Source organism: Bacillus rossius, chromosome 1, assembly GCF_032445375.1.
Source record: "Bacillus rossius redtenbacheri isolate Brsri chromosome 1, Brsri_v3, whole genome shotgun sequence".
NCBI classification, from domain to species: Eukaryota; Metazoa; Arthropoda; class Insecta; order Phasmatodea; family Bacillidae; genus Bacillus; species Bacillus rossius.
In genome coordinates this window covers 38,565,205-38,591,207 of record NC_086330.1, presented here as the reverse complement: position 1 = coordinate 38,591,207, position 26,003 = coordinate 38,565,205, and the positions used below count along the sequence as shown (strand labels likewise).

The following is a 26,003-nucleotide window of genomic DNA, read 5'->3' as shown; positions in this document are numbered from 1 at the left end:
TTGTTGAACATTCCACCATCCACCTATGATCATCTCAATTGCCTGATGAACATTGATGTTGGTGGGCACTTTCAATGTAATGTTGATGAGCAACCTCTCATCAAGGTGTTTTTGAAAATGTCCCTTGACATTCTGAATAATGCCTTGATCGAGGGGCTGCAATGCAACTGAGATGTGCTGTTCGGTGGCAAAAACATCAGTTTTATGTTTTACAGTCAAACAACACTGTGTGCTGCGCAGTTGTCTATTAACAAAAGAATTTTTTTCCTTCTTTTTTTCATATCCTTATCAGTTTTCACCAGCCAATTCAAGAAGAGTTCTCTCATCTATGTACAGGTGTTACTGGCATAATCCGCAGGAAGACAAGACACTCCCTTGAAACACCTGGGAGTCATGTGTTTATCAATTTTTTTGTTCCTTTGGCATTGAATCAAAACAACACAGACAACCTTTCCTTTGCTTTTTTTTCCTCCAGTGTATTTTTCACCTTTATATGGCATTGTCCTGTTTGACATGCTTGTAAAAAATTGCAGTTTCATCATCATTAAAAATATTGTCTAATGAGTACGACTTAAAAATACTCTCCAGCTTTTCTTCCTTCCACTGGTTTGCTGTCTCTGTCTGCATCTTTATTCTCTCCACACACAACCTTCCCTGATATACCATGTCGTTCCCGGAAGTGGTGCAACCACCCTGAACTGGCTTAGAAGTCTTTGGTGTCCAATAAGGACTGCAAACTGATTTGCTTTAGTTTGTAACATTGGGCCAGTTACTGGAACATTTTTTGATTGTACTTCTTTTAACCATTTGTTCAAAGCATCTTCCAGAGCTTGGTGATCTCACCTGAACGAAGCCTTTTGCGGTCACAACCAAACTTTTCTGATCCAAGCATTGTGGTACAATTATTTGTCCGGAAATGTCATTCCTTGAATTTCAAACGTTAAAAGGTTACTTTTGTTTTTATGATTTGAATTGAGTATTGGTTCAATGCTACTTAATTCCATGATATAACTTGCATATTGGTGCTATATAGTGTATTAACTTTCATTTCAGTGCTATGTGGTGTATTTTAACTTGCATTTTTGTGTTATGAAGTGTTTTGAAATGCTTTTCTGTGTTATTTTGGGCTTGATTGCAATTCACCATATAATCTTGTGAATACTGTGCAGGTATTTTGTTATCACAGCATTGAAGAATATGTAGTATCTAGTATGGCAGTGTTAGTATGTAGCGAAAAGAACTATCATAGATGGAGAAGTTACTGAATTCTGTATGTAGGTTTTGCTGGACATCCTGTTAATGTTGTGTACCAATCTACGTATTAATTTTTGTTCATTAATTTTAATATATATGTGTTTTTTTATATGAGCATATTTATAATTCAGGCAGAACTTTTGGAAAAAAATATTGAATTTTTATTAGTTAAAATATATTTTTTTTCTAAATGACTGAGGACCTGCTTTCATTTTGTTTTAAAACACTGGCCAGACAGAATTGCCCAGTATTTCTCTCACAGAAGCTGGAGATTTAAGTTTTCCTGGTGTCAGCAAGATAGTAGCATTCTCACCTCTGTATTGCTGTATTGTAGGGCAGTAAAGAAATTATGTTAATTCATGTGAAGGTCAATCAAAATTACTGCGAATAATTTTTTTTTATCTAATCTGTAATCTTATAATAATCTTTCATAACCTTACATTCACATACCAATAGTTGCTATAAATTATAGTGGATCATCAGTACTTAAATCTTAGACTATGATGTACCTTTATTTTATGTGTGTCCAGTTTAAAAAAAAAAGTGAATTGTATTTAATGTGACAGGTATGATCCGAAAGAGAACAAGTGGAGCAAAGTTGCGCCAATGACAACACGTCGACTTGGTGTGGCGGTCGCAGTGCTGGGTGGATACTTGTATGCTATCGGAGGCTCTGATGGCCAGTGCCCCTTGAACACAGGTAATTGTGTTATGTAGTTACGTATGCATGATAGACAGGGTTGAAAAAAAAACTGGTTTTTTATTATTATTAAAAAGTTTAAACCATGTTTTTCTGGTTTAAACAACATCCTGCTTTCTGCCACTCATGTTGAATCACATTAAAGAACTGAAGTCTAACAAATTTGCACATTGGACTGGGACTTAACCACATAAAGGGTATTTCTAGAAGGGAGGAGGTTCTCCATAGAATATGTGTTCCCCAAAGAATGGGGATTTACAGTACAGTCAGGGATTTCCCACAAAATAGGATTTTTTTAAATAACAAATTAATTAATTTATTTCCTCTTTTTTTATTTTTTGACTACAATTTACAATATAATTTAATTTTAGAGTACTATTTAGCCGGGTATAATTTACAATTCAGATAATTTAAATGAGATCTTTATTATTATATAATTATTTGTTTCTGTAAATCTCAAGAAACATTAATGAGCAAACTATTGTTATTAAAGAGGAATTAGACCTTTCACCAAAATTTCTTAAGATATTCTATTTAAAAATACATTTAAAAAAAACACTTGATTTAAACTGTAGTTTCAACCGTAGTTTAAACCATTGTGGTTTAAATGAGCCAACCCTGATTGATGGTAGGACTTTTGAATTTTTCCATGGCTGGAACTAGTTTTCAATTATGTGATGATTTTGTGAGTGATGTTTCATGCTGACTATTTTTGACACCACTGATTCTTCCATTAAAAATCTGAATAAAAGAATTATCATTTGAAGCCATCAATTCAGAATCTGAAATTTTACTTACCGAATTTTCCATTCAATACAAATTAGGGGTGAGCCGATGGCGATTGCCGATTATTAAGATGGGCCGATTTCGGTCATTTTTGTCATTTGCATGATCGGCTTCATGCATGCCGATCCTTTTTGCCGATTACGCTTTCTGAAGACAAAAAAAATCTCTACGTAACACAAAAGCGCTGACATTTTTTGCTTCAGAACTGTTGCTTGACGTTTTTAAGTTACAATTACGTTACTTATGTGTTTTAATCCTTTCTGCAGATAAAAAATTAAATTAAGTAAAGTTATTCTTAAAAAATAAACACATTCATGAAAAGTACGTTTGTTAAAAATGAGTAAATAAAAGCACACCAAACCATTTAATAAGTCATGCATAGGGGCCTGTTCTTTTCGCGATCGCGATTAAACGCCGATAAACGCGAAATCACCGTAAAATACAGTTTTTACGCGAAATCGCCATAACACAGCGTTTTTACACGAAATTTAGTATTAAAACGTGAAATCGCAGTGGTTTTAAGCGAAATTTAAATACTGGGTAAAATACTTGTCTTGTCACTGGTAAGCAAACACCGCAACATGGCCGCCACTGAACATTAGTCATAAATGCACTAAAGCAAACAAAAGCTTACAAACGCTCACGTTATAATGTTAAACTCAAAAATATACTGTAAAAATACATAAAACTACAGCGTTTTATTATTTTATTATTCATAATGTGTGGATAGATAAGACAAACAGGTGAAGTTTTAAAGTCTACGCACACCGCTCGGGGTACTGACGTCAGCTTGGAACAGCGACACCGAATAAATACAAAAGCAAGCAGATGATTGGGCGAACGGTGGCGGTCTTTGGAACAGCCTTACGTGAGTGGCCATACCACGTCAGCCGGGGGCGCTGGCATATAGTTGGAACAGCGTCCTAATATCAAGCAGAAAGCATTTTAAATCGCGCCAAAAAGCGGAAAAATGTAAACAGACATTCATTTTTGAATGGTGTGACGATGATGATTAGTTGGTCAACAGTGTGTTATAGATTTTGTTAAAGGGATTAATAGATTTCCAGATTAGTTTATGGGAACAACTAATAATCAGAGTCTAAATCAAAAGTTTGTCATATAAATATATGTAACCTATTTGTTTAGGGTATTCAGTAATGAGTATTTTCAAGTAAAATTATTTAACTCAAGTAATTTGGAGCATATTTTACAACTAACTTAAAAAAGCATTAATTGGTCAAAAAAAAATTAGCATGATCGGTATCACATTTCTGGCATCGGCATGTTCGGCAAATGTGGTTATCGGCTCACCCCTAATACAAATACCTGGTATTCATGAGAACCTAATACTAACCTCAGAATTTGAAATAACTTTTAAAAATAAGAAAACTATAAATAACATATAATTTTAAACTTAATTTAGCATTCTAACATGTGATATGATTGTAAAAAATCATTTTTAACAGTTAAAAGAATTGTATTTTAAATGAAACAATAATTCAACTTTTAACATTAACATATAGGATGCCCATTTTAAAAATACCTTTTATGCTTAGTACCTATTTCTTCTGGAAATTTTAAGGAATCTTCTATAATATTATGGAGCATTTTAATAACTTAATGTACATGACATCCTATGTATTTTCCAATATCCCAAAATGACTTATTAAACACGAAAGTGTTTAGAATGTTTTTAACTCAATACCTACATCCAGCGTTGAATATCTCAGAACAAATTTAATATATGCCTACTAAGGTAGTTATGAATTGTTTTGACCTTCAAACACTTATTTTTCATCCCTTGCACTAATACATGGTTGTATAAAAATTTGCTTTGAACCAAAGTATAAGGTAATATTACGATGGTTTAAAATAAAATCGAACAAATTTTATAGTAAAGAAGTTTTAAATTTTTTTATTTCATCCCTAGTTTTTACGATAATAGTTGGTATCGTCAAAATTTTTTTCAGCCAAAGGTTTTAGGTAATGTTTAGAATTTTTACAACAAATTATAATGGATTTGATAGTATACCTATTTTAAAAAGTTATGATTTCTTTTGTATTTTTAAAAAAAATAAATTTTGAATCTTGTTGTTTCCACCCCTTAAAATAACGATTGGTTGTATAAAAATTTAAGCCAGACAAATGTTTTATAGAATATTGAGAAAGTTTGAAATAATTAATAATGGTTTAATAATGTACATGGTACAGAAGTTTTTTTTTTAAATCCAACCCCTGTATTTATCAAAAAATTTTGCAGACCAAAGTTTTAGATAATTTTTAGAAGATTTACAGTTAATTGTTATATATTTTATAGTTTATTTAATAAGGGACATATTAATTTTTTTGTCTTTGAACCCTTGTTCCACTTATTGCAGTTAAGGTTGGTTTTATCAAAAATATATTTTGAGATAAGTGTTTGGCATTATTCCTACATGCTTTAATACAAGGGTTGGAACTTTAATAGAGTCAACACTGCTGTAGAGACAACATGCAACAGAACCAAATAATGTCGTTTATACAAGATGTTAGTAACATACCTACATTACAACAGAGAAAATGGACTCTCCTTTCCCACATCACGCGCATGCGCACTGACAAGTAGTACAGAGCCTCATGTTAGCTGGCGGTTGGATGTAGTGTTGTCACAAAGTTTTCGAAACAGGAACAACGGAGATGGATAAACATTAAATGTGCCAGAGCTCATACAGCATGACAGTATCATCAAAGTCTTCAAGAGGCTTGCGGGGAAACTGCATTGTGTTACAGAACAGTGGCGAGGTTGGTAAAGCGAAATGTGGCAGACATGCATAGGTCAGGTCATTCTAATGTCTGTGAAGAAGTGTATGCTCTTGCCATGTTATTGGGCAGTGATCGATGCCATATGATTTGTGAGCTAGCCGGAGAGACAGGACTAGCGCATACGACTATGCTTCACATTCTGGAAAGCTTGGGCAGCAGAAAACTTTCATCTCAATGGGTTCCACATGATTTGATAGAAATGCATAAATGGCTACGATACAACGCTGCTCGTAACCACTTGGAATGCTATGAGCGCGAAGGAGGTTTTTTTTTACGCCGTATCATTATACTGGATGAGACATTGGTCAAATCGTATGAGCCACAACTGAAACGCCAATAGAACAAATGCTGTAATTGTGGTTCACCCTGTTAATCAAAAGTTCATTAGAACCCCAGCAATGTGAAAGTTATAGTGATTCTTGTGTACGACAGTGATATTGTTATCCTAACGCATACCATTCCCTCACAGCACACTATCAATGTATTACTGTTCATTTTTTGAACACAACTTGTGACCAGGTTTGTGAAAGAAGCGGTGACACTTTCTGCAGAACCCACACATCATCTTGCAGGACAATGCTTGGCCGCATGCAGCGCAAACTGTGGCTAATTTGTTCGATCGATGGGGCTGGGAAGTGCTGTACCATCCGCCATACTCCCCGGACTTATGCCCTTGTGACTTTGACTTGATCCCTAAGGTGAAGGAACCACTTCATGGCATTTGCTTCAGAACTGTTCCAGAAATTCTTCAGGCAGTAGACAGCACCATTTGAACTATCAACGTAACAGGTGCTGCTAAAGGTATCCTACGACTTCCACATCGCTGGCAATGGGTTGTACACATTGAAGGACAGTATAATTTGGAAACATGTATCTTTTTTGTATCAGTTGTAAATAAATAGTTTATTAAAGTTCCAACCCTTGTAGAATAAAAAAAATGAGATATTCATCATATTATGGGAGTTATAGTGTTTTTTCTGGTTTTTCAAAAAAACCTTCCCCGTTTCTACTTTTTTGGTTGGATTTTGCCTATTATCAAACTCACCCAAGATTTTCAATTACTATATTTAATTTTCAGTTTAGAAGTGTTTTGTGTAAAGTAATGGCAGTTATCATGTCAATAAAAATGTGCTATGTACATGTGTGTATTTATACACACACAGCTTTTGAGTTGATAGATTTGGGGTCAATGGACCATGAAATGAAAAACTATATAAAAATTTTCGAAAAGTCCCACCATGGAAACTGCTAAAATAGGTAGTCTATCTACCTAAAAATATCAGTGTATATTAGTTAATTATTCCTTTTTTTTAAAACCGAAACTAGGAACAATAATTAGCTTAACTCAAGCCATTGGTCATGACAAAATTAGGTGTTTATTAAGCAAACATTAATATTTTTACTTGTTTTCGTCAATATTTGTGGTATATATACAAATATTGCTGAATATCTAAAATTACCTGAAACAGGACTCTTTTAATGGCTTATTAGTATGCCGTATTGCGCCAAAAAATGTCGACAAGTCAAGGAAATTGAGGAAGGAATCTGCCATGTCCTGTTGTTCGGAAGAGTAAGTATCCCAGCATATTCCTGGAGTGGATGGACTCCGAATGTGAACGCAGCATGTCGCTCGGTAGCTCGAGGGATAGCTGACGTGCGGGCGTGTGGTGTGTGCGGTAGTGGAGCGGTACGACCCCAGGCAGAACAAGTGGTCGCCCGTGTCCCCCATGTCGACGAGGCGCAAGCACCTGGGCTGTGCCGTGTTCAACAACTTGATCTACGCCGTGGGGGGCCGCGACGACTGCATGGAGCTGTCGAGCGCCGAGAGGTACAACCCCCACTCCAACACCTGGAGCCCCATCGTGGCCATGACTTCTCGCCGGAGCGGGGTACGTGCTTTGTGCTTGATACCGTTTTCAATACCCTGGCTACTTCTGATATTTGATAACGTTTATCAAAACTAACATTTTTGTTCACTATCAAGGTTTCCACACAAATCCAGTCTCCACCATACCCATACATAACTGGCATAATTATAATATAACCTTGCATATGCTATTTTATAGTGTGGATGACTATGCACTACTATATAAAAAAAGCCTGATAGTGGCAGACTGGTGCATGGAATTTCCCTCTCGAAATACTTTCACTGGGAAATTTCCATGGCTTTTCCAGGATTTTAAGTAAATTCCCTGACTTCTTGGAAAATTTCAACTTCTCTGACTTTTCGATATTTTATCCTGACTTTCCAGAATGCTGACACCCTGACTATTCATTAAAAATTTAACTAACAATTTGTATGTCCATCAAAATTGTTTTTTATAAAATATTCAAACATATACAGAATCAGGTACAGATTATTTACAGAAATATGATGGGGTACATTAAAATTAACCCTGATCTAAATTGTGTTATATGTTCTACGTGTTTACAAATTTTTATTGGATAAAAATAAATTTGAATTCTTCCAGGGTCAAGGTACTTACCGAGCTCATTAGGTGTTTCACTATTTCTCAAGAATAATATTACGTAGCCTCTCATTGCATTTTACTTGTCAGGTCGGTCTGGCGGTTGTCAATGGGCAGCTGTACGCAGTGGGCGGTTTTGACGGCACCGCGTACCTCAAGACGATAGAAGTCTATGACACGGACCAAAACCAATGGAGGTTGTGCGGGTCTATGAACTACCGCCGCCTGGGCGGAGGGGTGGGCGTCATGCGTGCCCCGCAGACGGAGAACTACTTCTGGTAACAATTACAGTGTATATAGTAGAACCCTGTTACAAGGCTCCTGCTTTTAATATTAATATTTTACTGCTTGTAATAACCGATTTACTATGTAGCAGTCCCAGTGTTTTCTTTGAATGCTTGTAACATCCCAAAATAGATTTATTAATTATTTTTATGTAGAGATTGTCAATTAAACCAAATAGTTACCTACTGATTTGTATTAATTGGGCTTGTGCGAACATAAGTTTTTTTTGTTTGAATACAAATATTGTAATTGAATAGTTAGAATGAGAATTGGAATCCCACAAAAATAAATTTTTCAATTCCTTTAACAAATATTTAGGGATAGGAAAAAAAAGAAAAAGTAGTGGAGTGGCTTCTCGGTACTCTACATGTGATTCAGAAAATTTTTGCTAACTGCAAAGTGCAGTCAGTTTGATGAAAAATTCAAGATTTATTTTTAAAGCTGTAATTGTTAAGATGGTGATTAACCACTTACCATTCCAATAACATTTTCAAAAGTTGTTCCGAAAAAATAACTTTTTTTTATTACTAAATAGAAAAGTGCTTTAGAAATGTAACGAACAACAGTTGGCCTTTTTTTTTTTTTAATTTGTTTGTTTATAAAATGTGAAGTACGATAATTTTACCACATATTTATCCCGAGTTAACTTGGCCAGTCATTATGTCGGCGTAAATATGTTATTCTTGCAGCGGAAATGCAAATCATGTAATATTTTGTCATATTTTGTGAATTGATTTTATTTTGTGTAATTAATTACGTTTGCATTAAGTAATAACATATTATTTGTAGGAAAAAATCCTTACAAAATGTTGATGCAAAAAGTTTATACAATATACACTAATGAAGAGTAAAAAAAAAATTATTTGTATTCCAAAATTACATATGCCAGTAATGAATGGCCAAAATATTAAATAAGAACAATACAATTAATAATATACATGAAACAAAGTTTATATAAGTACACATTATTTGTCACACAGTCTGGAAAAAAACCATAAAAATGTCCCAATACGAAAATAATGTACATGAATAGAGTACATTCGTACCCGAATACAAAAGAAAACATCGCAAAACGTATGGCAATATCCATGACAAAACTCATTTAAAAAAAAAAAAAAAATATTCAGTTTATATATTCATACAATTATTTATGAAATACGCATACGAAAACAAAAGAAATTGTCTACTTGAGTGTCGCAAAAATCTCGAAAAAACAGTACCATTGCTATTCTCTGATCACTGCACTGTGCGCGGTAAGGTAATGAAATCTAAATAGATACTGCACCCTGTCACGGAAATAATAACCTAATAATATTTGTAAACAAACAGGTGTAAGTTACGAATGTTTCATGAACACGCTTATCATCTTGCGTGTCGGCAAGCGCACAGAGCTGCCATCTCGTTACAAAGCTTGAAGTGTAGACAGATAGTCGATATGTGCCGCAATCTACACAGAAAAAAGTAAACTACAAGAGCGAAGAAACACGACGGAAATATTTGGGATACATAACGAAGGACAGCAAAGTGAATTGTGTCACGAGTATACTCGGGTTAGCATAAAATTACCACTTTATATAACCCGAGTTAAATCGGGTTAACATGTTAAGTGGTTAAATTAACTTTTATGTACATATTTAAATCTTAGTTCTTCAGGTGTTTTCATTGTTAATGGCAACCAGGTAATTGTTATGTTAGTTCAGCAACGTTACAAAAACATTTTCTGTTAATTTAATTTCCTTTGGAATCCGGAACCATTTTTTGATTTGCAACGTCTGTTTCTTAAAGATACATACAGCAAGTAAGCTTATTTTACTGGTAGATGAATTGTAACTATAGATTTATACACCGTTGCAACTATCACAATTACTTTTAATGATCTTCAGAAAGAAGTGTCCATGTTTTTTTCCATGGTTGTTAAATTATTTTTTCTAACTCCGGGTATGTAGAACAAAACAAGTAAAAGTAATAGTTTGTTTCCAAATTTAAAATTTCACAAATATTCTATTGCCCTCTCAATTTATCTGCAACTGTTTTGGGAGGCAGTAGTGAGATAACTTAGAATACTTATTGCTTGTTGAAACTGCCGAAAACTGCTTATGTTATTGCCTGGTTATGCTGTTACTGTTAAAACATGTGAATTGGTTATTAGGTATTAGCACAAATGACTTAACCTCAACATTTAATTGAATAGGACAAACTCATGAGATATGTTATGTAAAATATTTGTAACCAATTGAATAGTCATTATTTTGAAGTGTAAACAGTATTAGAAGTCAAATTGAATACAAATATAAAATGTTTTTTATTTGAATATTCACACAAGTCTAGTATCAATAGGAATAAATTAATTCAAGGTAGTATTACTTAAAAGCCTACTTTTTTTTTCTTTTATGAAAACCATGCAAATAATGCTCCAATAGAGTAGATACAGTATCTTTAAAGCACCTATTTATTGACAATTTTCTGACATACAAATATATATATATATATATATATATATATATATATATATATATATATATATATATATATATATATATATATATATATATATATATATATATATATATATATATATATATATATATATATAATAAATTAGAAGCCCTTAAAATTTAGTTCTGGGACATAACATTTTAATTTTTTTTCTTTCCCTTCCTTTTGTAAAACGTAACAGGGTTCTACTGAATTTAATTTCTTTTAAATTCAAAGCTAATTGCATTAAGAAAATGTTAGCATTTAGAAATTAATTGATATAATTTAATGTATTACTGGCTGTTTTTCCAGTTGAATTTTGTTTACCCTCTTTTATCGCATAAGCGTCGCACACGCATAATCGTCACCTATATTTTAGGACGTAAAAATTTGGATAAAAAAAACCTCTTGCGTAAACATTGCATGATGTTTTTGGTCCCACCTATTAGATTCCGAGTGCTTTGTGTGGGTATTTTTTTCCGTATAAACAATGTTTTAAAGTAGAAATATAATATTTATTCAGACATTACCACATACTTATTTAATTAATGGAAATACGAAGTTGTCTGATATGTAAATTTTTTTAAAAGTTTATTTTAACGTTATAACCTTTATCTGTTATTTGCGTCGCCGCGGTGTACCACTTGCAGAAATGTAGCCAGCGCTTCATGTTTGGTTTTGTTGTTTCCTGTATAGAGCGCACACATGTATCTCATTGATTGCATGCAATGCGCGCTCTCTGTTGAGTGCCGAGTTAACTACATCTGATGGCCTGCACTCTTTCGTGGTGTGTACTATGATAGTTATGCTTTCGTTCAGGCTCGTTTTCGGGTCACAGATTTTGTGTTTCTATTTAAAGTTGAAGAAAGGTTTTTGTTGCATGACTTATTAATTTGAATGGTTTGGCGTGCTCTTTTATACTTCACTTTTTAAATAAACATACTTACCATGAAACTGATTTTGTTTTTATGAATAACACTACCTAACAAAAATTGTTTCTCTTGCATAAACGTCGCACCCCTACTTTTCAAACTTGATTTTAGTATAAAATGTGCAACGATTATGCGATAAAACACGGTAATTGCTGAAGTTAATTTAAAAATGCTCACATCAACTGGAATACACAGCACATATGGTATGTTAGTCCGCTTTTGCAGCCAAGTGCCTAATACATATTTTTTCTTCTGTATTTCCAGTAAAAAGAAGATCTCTCTATGAAGCCTTCATGCTATGGTTTTGGTGTCAGCATGTTACAAACTGACATTAAGCCTCTCCAACATGTCCCAATTTGTGTGTACAGGAGAAGCAGTTTTTTTTTTTTTAAGTGGGTGGCTGCAGTGCTACCTTATCACCTTCCATGTTCTTTTATTGTAAATAAATACATCTTCATGCTTGTATCATAATTCCATAAAACTTTTAAAGTGTAATTTTATCTACATTGTAAATTAAATGTAAAGAGCTTCCTTATTTTTTGACTGTTCCATCTCTAGCTTTTTTTTTTCAGTCTGTAGGAGTAAGATAAAATTGTTCACTTGTTTAAAATCTTCAATATATACTACATATATAAATTCTACTACATATATAAATTCTACTACATATATAAATTCTTCCTCTTCAGGGAAAATTAAAAAAAAACCTTTAATATTCCTAAGATTTTTTTCTTATAGCAGAATATGTTATAAGCTGGATGTAAGACCACTGAGGTGTCAGACTGACTTTTTTTTTACCTTTTTTACCATTACCAATCAAGCTGTTAAAAAATGTATTAGAACTGTCAGAACGTTTCTCAAGTAGATAACACACGGCGGCCACAGGCAAACTGCTCACCCACCCCCACATACCTTGCCCAGCGACTGCCACGGATCTTTGCGTGACAAAAAAAAAAGCTTCTCACAGCACAAGGAGAAAAAAAAAACAATGTTGGTGTCTTGCAAACAAGCACTTTAAGGTTATTCATGTGAAGGATTTTTATTTACCACTTAATTTATTTATTTAATTTTGTAACATGCCTGCCAACAGCTTAGAGCTTCAGTGGTGGGCACTACACACAAAAAAATAAGACAATAAAAAAAAATAAAAAAAAGGTCGCTGCAAGTTCCTGGATACTCAACTCCTGACCAAAGTAGGCAAGCCAGCTCTACCTGAGGTAAGACCAAAACAGGTAGGCATATCAACAGTTGGCCAACACATCAAAACAAGCATACCAGATACTTAGTGACTTTGTGAGAAAACTAATACAGAAAAAGATAGAAACATAGCAACTGCCTTATCCCCTTAATTTTTCTGGGAAGAAAGTTCGATAAATATGAAAACTTTTGGCAAACAAATAAGGCTTCATACGCATCTGTCAAACCACACTATGCCGTGCCAGCCTGGTGGTGGTGTATAGATCTGGTAGAAAACTATCTACAAAGTTAATATAATAAGTTCTTAGTTATCCTGACATGTTTGGACGTGTTTTTCCGTGGGAACACCCCGCTCCCCACCCCCCAGGACTACTCACCGAGCACAGAAGTAACTACCACCAACGATGCTTATTTTGACAGTTCAGAGAATTACCTCCCTCACCCTCAACCACTCAGGTTGAAAAAAAAAACACACATTCGACAGTTGAATAAAAAAGGTGTTAAATTTATTTTTTCCTATTAAAACAAACCAAAAGATTAAATCTTTAAATGTTAGATTGAACATACCTAATATTTAAATTAATTAAACCTTAACATATAGAATAAAATAATTAAATGAAAAACTTTTATTACTACTACATCATTTTAGAATGCCACTAACAGATTATCCATGTAAATTCTATTATAATCCACACTCCAAATTTTTACCATTCTGAAGGCACTGCTTATCATTACAGCTATTATTTGCTTAGCATATTCTAGTCTGTATATCTGCCTCCAAAGTTTTTTTCTAGAAATGGAGCCTCAAAATTTCTTATTTGCATCTAAACTTAGAACACTTTAAACACACATTTTGATGGTTTCCTAATACACCAAGTTTTAATGCTACAAAGAATATGTCAGGAAATAACTTGCTTATACATAATTAGTAGGCCCTGTTTATGCCACTAAATTTTCTGCCAATCCCATTCAAATTCCCTTGGGAAATAATGTTTTCCCCACCCAAAGATTTCTTGAACTGAAAACTAGATTACTGCACAGCTTTAAAATTTAACAAAATAAATAGGTATGTACAGTTTTAAAATAAATAAATTTTGGTTGCTATACTTAGCTTGATATACCTATTTGGTTTAGTCTCAGATTTTTTTATTTTATTACCTAAACATTAAGTTTGTTCCTGCAACCCATCAGTAAGAAAACAATGTAATATCCAGACAATTGTTCTACCTAACAAGATTACACGCCTATATGAGCACTCAAAACTTATTTATGGATTTTTCTTAATCTAGCAAAATATTTAAGTGATCTTCACCTTCAACTTTGATTTGAATTGCAAAAATGGCCTTTACATATCCTTACATACGTGAAACCCCTTATTTACGTTACCGTTATTTACGTTTTCCCGTTATTTGCACCATATTCTTCAGGTCCCGTTTGGTTCCCATTTAATCCAATACAATACTTTCACACGAATTACGTCTCAAAAATCTAATCCATCCCGCTATTTACGTCACGTAACAACGATAGTAGGCCTAAAAACATTGTGAAAAACGTAACTTTTATAGTTGGCAGTGAACATTTTAAATCGCAAAATAAACATATTTTATAACATGAAAAGTTGCTTTTATTTCTAAACATATAATAATTTATGCCTAGGCGTGTAAAAGTCCGAGTAATTATAGCAGGAGACAATCTAAAATGTACTCGGGAAAAACGTAAACTCACGAATGTATAAACGTTCTGTTACTATATTTGTGTCACAACTTAGCCGAAATACTGGTACGAAACATAAACTTCACTAGATAAAATGAGCGGAGTCTTGGTAACTGTTTTAAACGTATTTTATAATTTCGGAAGTATTGTACAGTTGACACATATTTTTTAAACTAACCATTTATATCTGGGTATCGTAAATAATTAATTATTGGTATCAAGACATCAAGATGAACGTAAACGTGAACACGTCATGGCAGCGAGAAAACTGGTGCGTATACCAATAACCTGGTATTAGAACTGGACATAACTGGTACACGGGAGGTGGAGCTTATATTTTTTTCCGCTAAGCTCGCATCTATTGGCTGGCTGCTGATGGAACGTCACGAGTCTGGGCGGAGCGTTGAGTGAGTTATACTGCGCATGCGCAGCTCAGACAAGAGATAGCCAGCCAGCGGCTACGCCGCGCCACAACAGCTGATTGAGTACGATGACCTTTCTCCGCACACGGCGCGCTATTGACAGTAAATATACAATTTGCGGCCCCTTTTTTTTTAAATTTTTTTACTGTGGTGCAATGCGTATGTGTAATGTAGCCCGCATTTGTTATGAACGCTGCAGGATGCGACTGCGTTTTAATTAACTTTAACGTATTTCTTACTTTTCCCATTATTTACACTTTCCCGCTTTTTACACTTGTTTACTTTGTCCCCATGAAAAGTGCAAATAAGGGGTTTTACTGTACTAAATAATTTGGAGGGGAAAAAAACAATTTATTAAGTTAACATGAATTGAATCTTAAATTTATCAAAAAATGTGACCCAGTTGGTTAACAGCAGTATAGTTTTATGCTTAAATTTGCTCTCAAAGATAATTAGCTTTTTCTTTGAGCTTTTTAAAATGATATTTTTGATTGAGGTTCATACTGATTCAAGCTGACAGCTGTAACTCATTGGGATTCTGGCTTTAAAGGGCTCCACACTACAGGATGGGACTATTTTGAACCAACTTTTTTTAGATGTCACAGGCTTGTGGCTCATGAACATAATGCAATAGGTACTTTACTGCATCAATGTTTCAAATTATAATCGTACGAAGCTCAGAATAGCCACAAGGTCTGCAGTATAGCATTCCATGCAACACACTAGTTTGTCTTAAACCATGCACTACACAGTTGCACCCATTCTAAGGCAGCTCAGCTTCCTTGTCTACTACTGTACACACTTGCCCGTACCATGCGGTGGTTAGCAGCAGTTTTGGCTGGTTCGCTTATCGCCTTCAACCATCCTCCGTCTAACGCTGTTCTTCCCAGTGTCCTTTAAGCCACTGTAGGGTTCCAACATCCTTACTCTACACAGCTTCCCTGAGATTTCGCCATTTCCCGCTTCTCATCATTCTTGCAAGATATTGTATGTATAATTATTACAAGTGCATATCACATTTTGAATGACCATAAACATTTTCTGCACTGTTACAGTGTTAATACTGTTAATGCTATGCAATCAATGCGATGGGTAAAGAAACCACTATAGTATTTGGTCCAACTTTGAAACAATACATAACCAGATGAATGACCATCGACATCTGATCATGCTTCACATCATTAAATCAATACACAATAGATTCATTGATGTATCTCTTGTGTTTAGTAATGAAAACAAATGGGTTTTCAAGTACACATTTATTAAGTCTCGTTTTAAGACTTATTTTGTTTTTTCCCCCGATTTTTCCGGGTTTTGACGACACCTTTTCAATTCCTTGAGTTTACCCATTTTCCCTATCTGCAGGAATATTAAGATAGTATAATACAGTAGAACCCTGTTATAATGTTCCTGCATATAATGTCATATTTTTAAAGTCCCAATATTTCCCCCATAAGGACAATGTATTTATTTCCTGCATATAACGTTCATAAATAGTGTAATTTCCTGCTTATAATGTTTGCTTTCTAACATTCAATAAATGGGGGAAAAATGTTTTAAAACCAAATTATTCCAACACTTACGATAAAAAGTTTCCTTTATGTATGTTTATGTTTACAATCACTGTCATACAAAACATGAAGTTTGTTAAAATACAATTTTATGCAATATACTGAAGGCACACAATGTTCATAGTTGTGTGTCAGTTAGCACCCTTAGTCAACTCTTCTCTTCCTTGCCATTCCAGTGGGTATTCAGATGCACGTGCATAGTCCTACGATATTTAAGTTGCCAACCATTGAGCGAGGGCAAAGGAGTAGACGTTCTCACTCTTAATGTTGTCATCATGAATCTTGAGACAAATTTACAAAAAAATGTGGCAGTGTATCTTTAAAGACAAACAAAATTTAACCAGGGAACAAGACGAAGTTTAAAAATTGTTGGCTTGTTTAGGAAAATTCATGTATCAAGTATACTATCATTGGTTTTAACATTAAAGTTGTTTACATAGCTTGGTGAGTCCATTGGTACAAAGCTCGAACATTGTTAAGTGCTAAATTGAGATTTCCTGCTTATAAAAATTTTCCTGCTTATGTTTTTTTCTTGTGCTCCCTTGAAAAACAGGGTTCTACTGTACTAGTAATTTCAAACTCGACAGTTATGGCATCTTATAATTTCAGAATGACAATATTTGTGCTTTTTGCAACTTCATCTTTCCATCTCTGTGGCAAATACACAATCACAAAGTGTTGTTTATTGAACTGCACTCATATGTTAAAAGTCTGTAAGTCCTAATTATTTCTAAGTGGTTTTTTGTAGCATTTATGAAAAGAAAATAGTACACCTTTTCATGACATTTTTAACCTAAATCCAAAACAGTGATGAGTTGTGTTGAAATTCATACTGACCCTAACCAGTTCAAGATCATTTTTGATATATTTTCCTTATTTCCTGAAAATTATGTTCTTCGGAGATATGGCTTTCTATGTTATGGGGGCAGTGTACCATTATACATTACAAATACTATGCTTCATCTTGAGTATGGATCTCAAAATTAATAAATCTTTATGTATGGTATGGGCACTGAAGACACAAATATTTGGTTAAACTAAGCCATATTGAAGGCAGTGTTTTAATACAGACATATTTTATGAACTAATAGTATTAGTAGAAAAACCTGAAAACTGTGTCTAATTCATTTTTTTGGGGAGAAAATAATGCAATATTTATAAACTCAGCATTTCTTACAAATGATCTTCAAACTATTTTTCTAACATAGTGGTGTGTGTCATGCACGTTTTTATTTATTTTATGTTTTCTTTGTACATTTGATATGAGGCAAATTGACATTTTTCATGTTTTGGGAACAATCAACATTGTTTTTATTACGAACTAAGCTTTAGATTACACATTCTGAATTAGAAGTACCACTTCCTACTTTGTAGTGATCTAAATGAACACAATAACAAGGATGGTTATCATTTTAGGATTTTTTCCTCGTCTATTGAATCAACATTGTGGAACTTTGGAATAGGTAAATAGAAACAATGATAGATAGTACAATTTCGCAAAAAGTTAAGCAAGTAATAAAACAAAACATATTACTCAGTAAAAGTTCCATATCACGTATCCAAGATTATCCCTTGATCCTGATGGCATGATCCTATATAGTACACTGATAGTGTATTACATGATGTACAGGATGCTTGCTGTTTTTTTATTTAGTGTGTTGAAAGATCCTGGACATAATGAAATTTTGTGTTATAACAATAACTATGATTGTAAAATATATATGAAAGAAAAAATTTCCACAAGATATTACATAAATTGTGTTGTGATATTCCCGTTTAAATTGTTTGTGTTGTGATATTCCTGTTTTTGTTATGTCCAGGATTTTTTGACGTATTGAAACAACAAGCATCAAATACCACAGGATCAAGGGATAAACTTGGATACAGGATACAAACTATTTATCTACTGCTCCTATATGCTAGTAAGGAAAAAAGTTATCTTTCAAAATTATAATACATATTACAGTCAATATTTTTACCCCCAAATTTGTTAATGAGCAAAATTCAACACTAACTAAATACATTAAATCTTAAGCTATCAAGTGAGTAAATGAATACTTAATTAATGTAATATCTTGGCTTTCAAAGTTGAGCCACGTTACTGTGGTACATTGTACTGATGTTTAGCCCTGCACTGCAGCAGGCATTTTGATTGCTTAACCCTGAAGATGCCTGCTACAATGAAGAGCGAAACTTCAGTACAATCTACCGCAAGGAGACAGCTTAACGTCGACACACCAGTTTCAGTGGCTGCAAAAGCCTGCAAAATTCTGTAATCACAAAACACATATAAACACAAAATCTGTTAACACATTTATTGTGAATGTTATCTTTCTCACAACAAATGGCATTGGAAAAAAAAATTCAATGTTATCAAGTATAACTTATCAAAATCAGGACTAGATACCCATAAACCACTTAATAAATAAATCACAATATGTAAGAGCAAAAAACAACTGCTCATACTTGACATTCCCTTAAAATCAAAATATACATTTAAACAGTCTCAGTAAAATACTCATTTCCCAAACATTTATTAAACAGGCAAATAAAACTTTGAACAACGCTGAGTTCAGGGGTAAATGGTGTTATCTTTCTATCTGGCTGGGCTAGCGGTGAGGGAAGGAAAGATTTCTCTTTGTCTGTGTTGCCAGCATTTTTATAATACTTACCAACCATTCACTTGTCACAAAGGGCTTAAAGTTAATTAAAAATGAGGCGTGCGTGTTGGTCGCCGGCAACATACTGCAGCATTTAACCTGGAGCCTACTGTATTTTCACCGGGGACAGGATTAGCTGTTATGCTTTTTGTGGTACCGGTACCGGCATTATATTTATTTACAGTTCTCGGTGGCGGTTAATTTGCTGAGCACCAGCAGGACCGAGACCAACCCATCAGTATTTGTAATTAAATATGTGTATCCGTATCTTATGTAGTTACATTTGTATTGATAATAAAATGGTTTTTTGTATAAAAATATACAAACTTAGGAATAATTCTATGGAATTATCTTACTGTGAACCTACGATTAAGTAATGCGTATGTCCAATAAACTGATAATTTTAAAACAAAAAAAAAAGACGCAATGTAGTCAAGATCAGCGTTGTTCACAGTTTAATTGTGAACATATACATAAATGACAATGGCAAACTAAGAGATTAAAACACCTCTAGCAATTAAGTTTGTACAAAAGTACAAAGGGTCCAACTGATAGTATCAATCAACATCGAACTGTAACAATCATAGTATCTAATACTAACTGCAATTATTATCCAATGAAAAAAGCTGTAACCTTTTTATGTTGACCACTAATTAAATAATACTCTTAATAATCATAAAAAAACACATAACTATTTAGCTAGGCTTTCTGAAAACTTTAATAGTGTGTACCAGGCAGTGCTTACATTCAATCATTCCCAGTAACTTTCCAGACATTTACAGATGTGATAATTATTTTTTTGATATTATGTATTATTTTCCTAGCTTATTATATGGGAGATATAACCCTCAACTTAAAAATTTAGGACCCAACAATACATAACCAACCATTTCAAATAATTTTGTTATTAAAGTTTTTTTGATTGTAAAAGGACGAAACAAAGAATCCCTGGAATGCATATTTAATCACCTTTGACCCCTCCAAAAATGCAGCAGCAATATCACTAAGACACCCTATTTTGGAACTAAAGGATTTTGATTTTAACTAACTTTTTAAAACACAAATATTATTTAAATTAATACATATATTCAGATAACTTTGACAAAAACATGCTACCTCATTAACCCACTAACGTTAAATAGTACAATTACCCAGATCTTGATTTTACAAGGAATTCATATTCATTCTGCTACTGGAGTATAAGAATTTCTCACGGGCAGACAATGGCAAGCTCGTGTCTCAATGCCACTGAACATTTTCTCCTTTCCTTCACAATATGGAACTAATGTCATAACCAGATACTACTAGTGTTTACTTACCATGTGTCTATCAGGGAAAAAAATTATGCATTTTATCATTTTTATGTCAAATAAAGAGCAACAAGTTTTAAAAACATGCAACGTGAGCAAATTCAGTGTAATATATACTTGCAACACAACACAAACACTTTTCTGAACTTGAAATATATGATGGCAAAATACAAATTATTCCGTTACACTATGTTACTTTTCATGCATTAATTAGTATTAATAGTTTAAATGATTTGTTACAAGCTGCAGGTTCTAAAAACTACTGATGTGTCGGTTCTACTTTTTTCCCAGTTCTCGGTTCGGTTCAAACTTAAATATCTGTTCTCGGTTCTCAGTTTTAGGTTAACCTCCACACAATTTCAAGACACGCCAAAGATACAGTATGCCCTAATAAATTGTCTGTGTTTAACATGACTCATCAGCACCCCACTTAACCATAATTAGACCACAAACAAGCCACCTAGCCCCAAGTAGCACAGTTGTTTCTCGTGTTACTACATGCAATTATATTTTTAAAAATTAATCCCTCTCATACCCTTCTTACGGCATATTTTCAGAGAAGATAATTTTAATACTTATTTAATGAATATTTAATAAAAGTGAGTAGATATTTATATACATGAAATAATGAAAGGATCCCTTGTCTTGCAAAATAAAAACCTTAAGATTATTGGAATTATTATTGTCATTGGATTGTTTTGTTTGGCTTGAAAATCTATGGCTGGGATAAATTTGTTTGACTGGAGTGGAATGCTGAAGCTGTCCGGCATGTCAGATGGGCAAATGTACAGAAAATCATCCTATTGGAGAAGGGGGTGGGAGTGACGTAAAAAAAACTCTTGCCAGACAGTGCTGGCGAAATGAGAGAGAACGTGATGTGAGGTACCAGTCTTGTGGCATTGAAGGCTTTCAGAAGGAGGACAAGTGGACAGAACAATTCTGAATCAACATTGGGCCTCCAAGATACTTGGTTATCTTTTTCTTCATGCCTTACACTAGTGACAGGAGTTCATTTTGATACACTTTAAAAATGTATTGTTAATAATCTGACAGGTTTAATAACAATAAACCAAGTAAAATATATAATTTTTCAAATCCTTGTTGTCTGAAACTAAGATAAATATATCATCTATGCATCCTACTGCTGCTCCAGTGCTATAGTAATAATCTATTATCACATATCATAATTTTGGGTATAGCGTATGATAATTTGTAACTGAATCCTTAGTATTCCATATTTCTACAACAATGTACTATATACATGTTTCAGCATGTCATTATTCTCGTGCGTTTGCGCTTTTCGTTTAATGATTAAAGAAAAAGTTAAATAATATGTGGATATTCATAAATAGATACACAAATTTTGGATTGAAACCATTTACAAATAAGTAAACAAGTGAATCTAAAAAAAAAAAAATACCTTTTAAAATATATCTAACTTTTGTTAAAAAAAATTTTCTACTGTTTAATAATAGTGTTTGGTGATTTTCCCGAATTCATGTGCCGCAATATTTCCGGCTCTTTAAGTGATGTAAAGCTTCAAACGTCGTAGGTAATACCTACAGTTAATTAGTATTTTACAACTTTAAATCATGGATGTCTATTTTTTTGATAATTTTCAAAAAGTATATTGAGTCTTGTTATTTTTCTTTAGGTCTACTTTTAGTTTAAATGATCATCCTTATCTGCCAGTGAAAAAAAGGACCAAAAAGGTTTGGAATCTTGGCAAAAAAAATTTGTTTATGTTCCGACACTTATGTGTTATCTTCCCATCTGGGCGGACTAGCTGCTAGAGTGACTGCCCTTTGTCTGTGATGCCCGTAATTTTCAAAAATTTACCAACCATTCTCTTGTCACACAGGGTTTAAAGTGAAGTAAAAATGACGTGCGTGTTGGTCACCGGCGATATTCTGCGGCGTTTTACAGGAAGTTTATTGTTTTCTTACTGGGAAAGGTTTAGCTGTTATGCTTTTCATGATCTTGGTACCATCATTATATTTACGGTTTTCGATGCTGGTTAATTTGCTGAGAACTGGCAGAACCGAGAACCGGGACTGACCCATCACTACTAACAACATTCAAGTTCAACGATTATTAGTGTAACAAAGGCCAACACAACTTTTGTATTCAATTTTACATACACACACAATTCATTTAAACATTTAAACGCTATAACATTTTGTATGTATTTGTGTAACACTGTCCATGCGCATGCACCAGTAGCAAGCAGAAAAATAATTAAACAGATATCATAACAAAAAAAACAGTTTTGTTCTGAACTTTTGACTTCTTTCTTACTTGTTTTATGGTGATATTTTCTACAAATACAATTGTTTTCCAAATTTCCCACATATATCAAAAATAAATGTTCTAAAACTACATATACAAATGTTTCAACACAATCTATGAGTATGACATATCAGTGAATAAAACTATGTTCTGGAGCTCATGAAAGATGATTCACTTAAATGTTACTGTGTACAATTACTTTAGGTCGTGCTAACATGTTACTTTTCTCCAACACTGAATGTTTACTCTATCTATTAATTTCTAAATATTACCTGGCAGGACAGCGGAAGATTTATAAAGGTTCTTGAACGTTGCTTTTTATACAATAATTATACATAAATCATATTTCTTCAGAACAAAATCAAGGGAAGCCTGCTTTTCCAATTTACGTACTCACGTTAAACATACGATACACGATGATGGTATGATACACTTGGTATTTAACGAAGGGTACACAACAGTTCTTGCCCGCAGTTCCACAACAGCAGTCAACAACGAACAACAATAAATACACACTGTCTCGCGAATCAACGCCATCATACTCCGCTGTCGAATCCAGGTGCTCCTGTGAAGCTGACAGGCTGAGCGTTGTCGACGAGTGTAGACTGCATCTGTGAAGTGGACGACCGAGGCAGCGTCACGGCAACTGCGTTGGACCTCATCTCTTCGGCTGTGGCCCTACAACATAAATTGTCAGATTCCAGTACAACACTGCTTTCGCTGAGCCACATCTGTAATTTCCATTTGTGACACAATCCAACATAGAGCATTAGCATTGGGTTAATACATGCTACACAATTAATTAGAAACGTTTAACTAGGAGACTGTTGTGAACATCTATTTTTCTGTGGCAAGAATCTAAAAAAGTCCAGTATTTTACATCTGGTACCTCGGAATTTTCACATGGTAGTAATTTAGTTGCTGGCATATACAAGCAAGTTTCGTCAATTTTCTCTCAGGGAAGCTTTATTATACACAGAAAAATTTTACATCATAAAAAAATGGTTTGGCAATTTTTCCACATAGTCACTACTAACATTTATACATTTGTAATGTAATGTCGTTTAAATAATTATAAGAAAACCTCCTGCTAAAAATCAGTGCCCAGCAATTTCAGGAAATTCTTCACAGCCTGTTGCAACTCTTTGTGCTTCCAAAATGACATCCTGATAGTGCTGAATTCAACGCAGGAAAAAGGCAGGAGTCTGATGGGGCAAGATCAAGGCTGTAGGCTCTCTCAACTTGGAAAGCGCATGTATTTTGCAGTTTCCGTAGCTTTAAGGGTCTTGCATTGTCCAAGGAAAAAACCCCTCGACCGAAGAGCCTTGATCTCATATGTCAAATGGCTGACTTCAGTTTGCTAGCAATAATTTGTCACATTGAAATACCCTGCAGTGAGGAAATCAATCAGAATAACACCCTTTGCATCCCAGAACACTGTCAGCATCATCTTCCCTGCTGACAGCGACACATAGAATATTTTTGTGATGGGTGAACTGGGATGTTTTCATGCACTGAGACCAACTTGGTCTCCGGGGTGAAGTGATGATCCTGAAGAGGAAGGCGTTACCGTCGCGCTCCAACCGCATTAAGTATTCGAGGCTTACGGCCATTCTTGCAGTCCTGTGATCATGGGTGATGTCTCTCGGCACCCATCTTGCAGACACCTTCCGATATCCCAACAAGTCATGAATCACGGGTGAGCTTGAGCATGTCCAACACCCGACGTGGATGTGACACCTGATACAGTTACATGCCTGTTGGCTGACACCATTTCCTGTACTCTGTCGGCGTTGCTTTTGTGGACATTAATGGGTGTCCAAATCAGTCTTCATTATCCACACACTGCCTTCCTTCACTTTGAACACTAGCGCCCAACCATCTGAGGGGGACATGACGTCGTCTCCATGCACTCTGTAAGCCCTTACAGTCTCGATGCAGGCCAGGATCATGTTTGCGACCAAGAGACAAAGTACTGTTTCCAGCGGAACACTGCGACAAAACTGGCGGCAGAGGCTGCAAGTTAGTATGGGACCTGTTCATTATCCAGGCAACTGAATGAGAGCACCAACAATAAGATTGATGACCCCAGCATTTGATACATTGATCCTGTTGGGAGCTGCCATGGTGCTAGTTTTCAGAAGCAGAATGATGCTGTATGCTTTTAATCACCAGCATGTTTGCGGTGACCCAAAAGTATCCCAAGACAGAAATATACCCCAGGAACACACTCCAAACAAACACAGCAGATGTCACAAACAAGAATTTCCATTGACCCCACAGAAATGTTGAAACAAACAGCTACTTAATAATAACATGTTCGCCTCAGTGAGATGCGAGAACCATTACCCCGAAGCATAGAATAAGAACAAATACAGAACATAAACTCAACCAGACAGAAAAAATAATAGTCACATATCCTGCTTGAAAAAAACTTAAATTTCCATATCTTTTCTCATTTCCAGACCTGGAAACGTCACTTACGAATATCTGAAAAACTAATCCATAGCACAAGGCAGCATGCATTTCCATTTGCGATCAAGTTTCCAGCACATGTCTTTTTGCCAAGCTGGTTCGTACTCGACTGAGCTCGGGTATGTTGGTCTGCTGCTTTCTCCATTCTTCTGCACTCTGCACTCTTTAACTCTGCACAAGCACCATTCCTCCTCTGCTCTCGCTCTTCCCGTCACGAATCCAGGAAAGATTGTCTTTTGTTATGGCAATGTGTTTATTCACTTTGTAATCCAGCTTTCCTGTGCAAAAATAAAATTGAAGAAACTTAATTCCAGGATGTACCTTGTTAAAACATGTAAATGTCAGCTTTTTTTCAAGAAAAAATTGGGAAAAATATTTGGAAATTCACTTATCACAGGAACTCGTCAAATGGAAGTTTTATAAAAAAAAAAGAGGAAATATCAGATTTAGCTACAAAGTTTTTGAATTCTGCCGTACAGAGAAAAATAAAATATCACAAAGTAAAATGTAACAGATAAAGAACACGAACATGTGGAGTTTTAGTTGTGAATACCAGGGGGGGAAAACAGGCTCAAGGTATTCAACTGATTCTTAAAAATATGATTTCCACATTCTCCTCCATGCAACAGCAGCAGCAGCAGCAGCAGCAGTGTGTGTACTCGTGCAA

General features: G+C 34.5%; 2 protein-coding genes across 3 annotated transcripts in view; one reads left to right on the top strand and one right to left on the bottom strand.

Annotated features, from left to right (window-relative positions):
• Positions 1–12,237, top strand: part of LOC134534995 (kelch-like protein diablo) — a 31,095-nt gene extending 18,858 nt beyond the window's left edge. For both annotated transcript variants that reach the window (XM_063373804.1, XM_063373812.1), the window contains exons 9-12: positions 1,821–1,954; positions 7,223–7,431; positions 8,101–8,288; positions 11,967–12,237. In XM_063373804.1, the coding sequence (XP_063229874.1) occupies positions 1,821–1,954; positions 7,223–7,431; positions 8,101–8,288; positions 11,967–11,988 (553 nt within the window). In that variant the 3' untranslated portion in view covers positions 11,989–12,237. The remainder of the gene's footprint in view (positions 1–1,820; positions 1,955–7,222; positions 7,432–8,100; positions 8,289–11,966) is intronic.
• A 5,559-nt stretch (positions 12,238–17,796) lies between these two features.
• The window catches only part of LOC134535008 (calcium channel flower), a 30,842-nt gene continuing 22,635 nt past the window's right edge, over positions 17,797–26,003 (bottom strand). Inside the window, exon 6 of the mRNA XM_063373826.1 lies at positions 17,797–23,539. Within this exon, the coding sequence (XP_063229896.1) occupies positions 23,398–23,539 (142 nt within the window). The 3' untranslated portion in view covers positions 17,797–23,397. The remainder of the gene's footprint in view (positions 23,540–26,003) is intronic.